At 35.0% G+C, this 3,056-nt stretch overlaps 1 protein-coding gene and 1 long non-coding RNA gene across 3 annotated transcripts in view; one reads left to right on the top strand and one right to left on the bottom strand.

The window, feature by feature from the left end:
* Nucleotides 1–1,664, bottom strand: part of LOC107082538 — a 28,342-nt gene extending 26,678 nt beyond the window's left edge. For both annotated transcript variants that reach the window (XR_001481141.1, XR_001481140.1), the window contains exon 1: nucleotides 1,527–1,664. This is a non-coding gene — a long non-coding RNA (uncharacterized LOC107082538). The remainder of the gene's footprint in view (nucleotides 1–1,526) is intronic.
* rnf219 (ring finger protein 219) overlaps nucleotides 1,203–3,056 on the top strand; it is a 6,350-nt gene continuing 4,496 nt past the window's right edge. Inside the window, exons 1-3 of the mRNA XM_015371277.1 lie at nucleotides 1,203–1,377; nucleotides 1,560–1,695; nucleotides 2,879–2,970. Of these exons, the coding sequence (XP_015226763.1) occupies nucleotides 1,306–1,377; nucleotides 1,560–1,695; nucleotides 2,879–2,970 (300 nt within the window). The 5' untranslated portion in view covers nucleotides 1,203–1,305. The remainder of the gene's footprint in view (nucleotides 1,378–1,559; nucleotides 1,696–2,878; nucleotides 2,971–3,056) is intronic.

Raw genomic sequence — 3,056 nt, 5'->3', positions numbered from 1 at the left:
AGTTCAGGTGTTTTATAAAATATGTGAATCAAGAAATTGTCCATAAACCAAACTGAAAGATTGTTTTTCTCTACTTCAAAAAAACTTTAGATTTTAAAATGGAAAAATTTAATATACTTTTTTATATTCTTTTATTTAAAAATGGAAGGTATAACATGAATGCATAAACACGTCATTTCATTTCAGTGTTAAATTCTGTTTAAAGTAACAGATCATTAAAAATGTCTCTGGACCTTTACTGGTTGATGATGTTCTTTATTCGGACCGTGCTGATTTTTAATTGGTTACCCCTGCTATAACATGTCCTTGATGGTGGCTGAACCAATAAAAGCAGAACCACTAAACAACTTAAGCCGGAAGCAACCATGCTTTCAGTAAAACATTTTTTTGTTTTAAAGTAAAAAGCTGAGAGAAAGTCAGTTTTCCTCTGATTTAAGCCTGTTAAGTGATTTCCATGACTGGGATGACTGAGAATTTGTTCAGGAATAGAAGCAGAACCATCAGCAGACAACATGGTGCCCCAAAATATCAGTTACATGAGAAAGTCCACACTGAACCTAAAACAAAAAAAATCTGGGCCTGTTCTCTTGATAAAGGCTCTGGGAGCTTTATTTACAAATTAAATACAACAATTACTTTATCTTATAATGAAGACTAGAAAGACTTTCTAACGCTGTGAGATGCTCCCACTTGTGTCAGTTGATATGCCTGCATACAGCACCTAGAACAGCAACCTTCCTACCATTTGTGGATTGCCCAGTTTATGAGGGAAAAAAATCAGTTTAAAGTCAGCTTTATTAAAAACAGACTTTTAAAAATAGCTTTATCTAATTATGATTTTTTTTTAGGGGGGATTTATTAATGCTTATAAATAATTCAAAGGAATTGTAATAAATGCTTACTATCGAAGAGGATTAGGACCACTGAAAAAATTAAAAAAGGTAACTGATTTCTAAATTTTATAGTATAATATGAGGAATTTTACTTTTTCCTCTCTTAGAACCCCAAACACAACACAAATCTTAAAATATGTTTTTCTTGGTTTTTTTTTTGTGCTCCTTTTTTGTGGTTGAAGACCTTTAACTCGTCGCGATATCTTTGTTTTTTCTAATGGGATTCCGTGTACATAGCTCTCTTTTAAACACATTTCTAAAGGAAATGAACAGACGAAGAAACCTTTTTGGCCCTTAACGCTTCCCGTAGTTAGAGAGATCCGGCGGGCGGGGCAGCGCGCTTCCTGATTTGAAACACCGCGGTACTTCATAGGAAGCCTCTTCCTTTCTCTGCTGTTTGTTTTCTTCAAATATGTCTCTCAACTATCAGGGATCGACGCTCTCTCTCACGCTGCCAATTTCGTGTCAGATATGTCTCGGAAAGGTAACAGCATCACGTTTTATAACCAAACTCATCCTCTCTTTGTTATCAATACATTTACACGCGAAAAAGCGCGTCACAGAAGTTCAGCTCTGCGATGGCGTTATTATCTATGTGGAAATGTGTTTATTATGACATTGGCTAAGTCTTACCTATAAATAACCAAGTCAGGTTTGCTCCTGCAGGTCAGGCAGCCCGTCATCTGTGCCAACCACCACGTGTTCTGTTCGTCCTGCATGAAGTTATGGTTGAAGAAAGCCAGCCAGTGTCCCACCTGCAGGGAGCCAATCACAGCCGAGAACCCCTGCAGGGAGATCATCGGTGCGTGGCTCCATCCCACAGTAAAACTAAGCAAAACGTGTTTACTAAGTGCATATTTCAATATAATCAGTTCATTAGCATCTGTAAGGTATTTAAAGTTAAACCAATTAAGTCATTCAGTTGTATATACATTTCACACTTTTAATAGAAAAGAATAGGAAATCCCTTTATTGTCCCACAGAGGGGAAATTCTGGTGTTTACAGAAGCAAAAAGATTATAGAAAAAATGGTCCCCAAAATTTTGACCTTAGAAAAATGTACAAGAATGGCATAACAGTGAAGAGTTAAATAAATAATAAAATAAAATATTCTACTGACTTTATTGTCCAAGTTCAAGCAAAGTTCATATTTATTTTTCCTACCAAGTTCCAAATTATTAGAACAAATGTTTACGGCTCTGTTCTGACTTAAATGGGATGTCCCTAAATCACACAGTAGCTGCCTGTTTTGTTAGAGAGTGGCGTTTACTGTTTATCATTTATTGTTACGTATGTCACTCTGTTTTAGATTTTGAGATTAGTTCATGTTTTAGCCACCACAGCTGTGCTTCTTTTAAAAGGCTGGCAAAAAAACCATGTTAAATTCAATTCAATCTCAAAGTAGAATTTGTTTAATGATGCTTGCCAAGATTATTAACAGAACTTAGTTATACATGAAATTACCACCATTTTAATGCATATTAACTTTATTTGGAGTAAAAAAAAAAAAAACTTTTTCTTCTTAATTTGCTATGTCATTTTGATGATACAAATTAAATGAAACCTAGTTCTGTGATGAAAGAGTATACGAAAGACTTTAGTATTAAAAAAAGAAGTCAGCATTATTAAGCCATAAATTAGTTATTTTTCTGATTGGTGCTCTTCCTGGTTTATGTAAAAAAACAGAAGTAAATAAAACTAACATGTCCAGTTTAGGGTGAGCTTAATTCAGTAAAAGGCTTAAGGGGTGAATGGAAGCTTTTGAGTTAACACCACATTAAAACTAAAGTTACTTGGTCATTGGAAAGGACTTTCCTCTAGGCCAATGCTGAAAAACACCTTTCAGAGTTGTATTTGTCAAACAGAGGTGTAAGGTTACACATTCTGGTAGAAATTATTTGCTGAAAAGGCAGAAAATGTAACATTTTGTTTTTAACCTTTTATATCCCAGCTTATCTTTTGTTTCACTCTGTTTTCTCCAACAGGAGGGACAAACGAGGGTGATTACAGTGAAAGCCCTTCTATGAGGAAATGTCTGCGGAAAACCAGAGGAGAACTACTTCTTCGAGAGTATGAGGTTGTCAAATATGGATTCATATTAGGTCTATCTTGTTATCGATGCAGATGGAAAAAATTTCGCCATTTGGCCATATAGATTCCTTT

The sequence above is a fragment of the Cyprinodon variegatus genome, unplaced genomic scaffold, assembly GCF_000732505.1.
Source record: "Cyprinodon variegatus isolate N-32 unplaced genomic scaffold, C_variegatus-1.0 Scaffold55, whole genome shotgun sequence".
Classification (NCBI taxonomy): Eukaryota; Metazoa; Chordata; class Actinopteri; order Cyprinodontiformes; family Cyprinodontidae; genus Cyprinodon; species Cyprinodon variegatus.
Note: the sequence above shows the minus strand (reverse complement) of the source record. Positions and strands in the feature narration are given on the sequence as shown.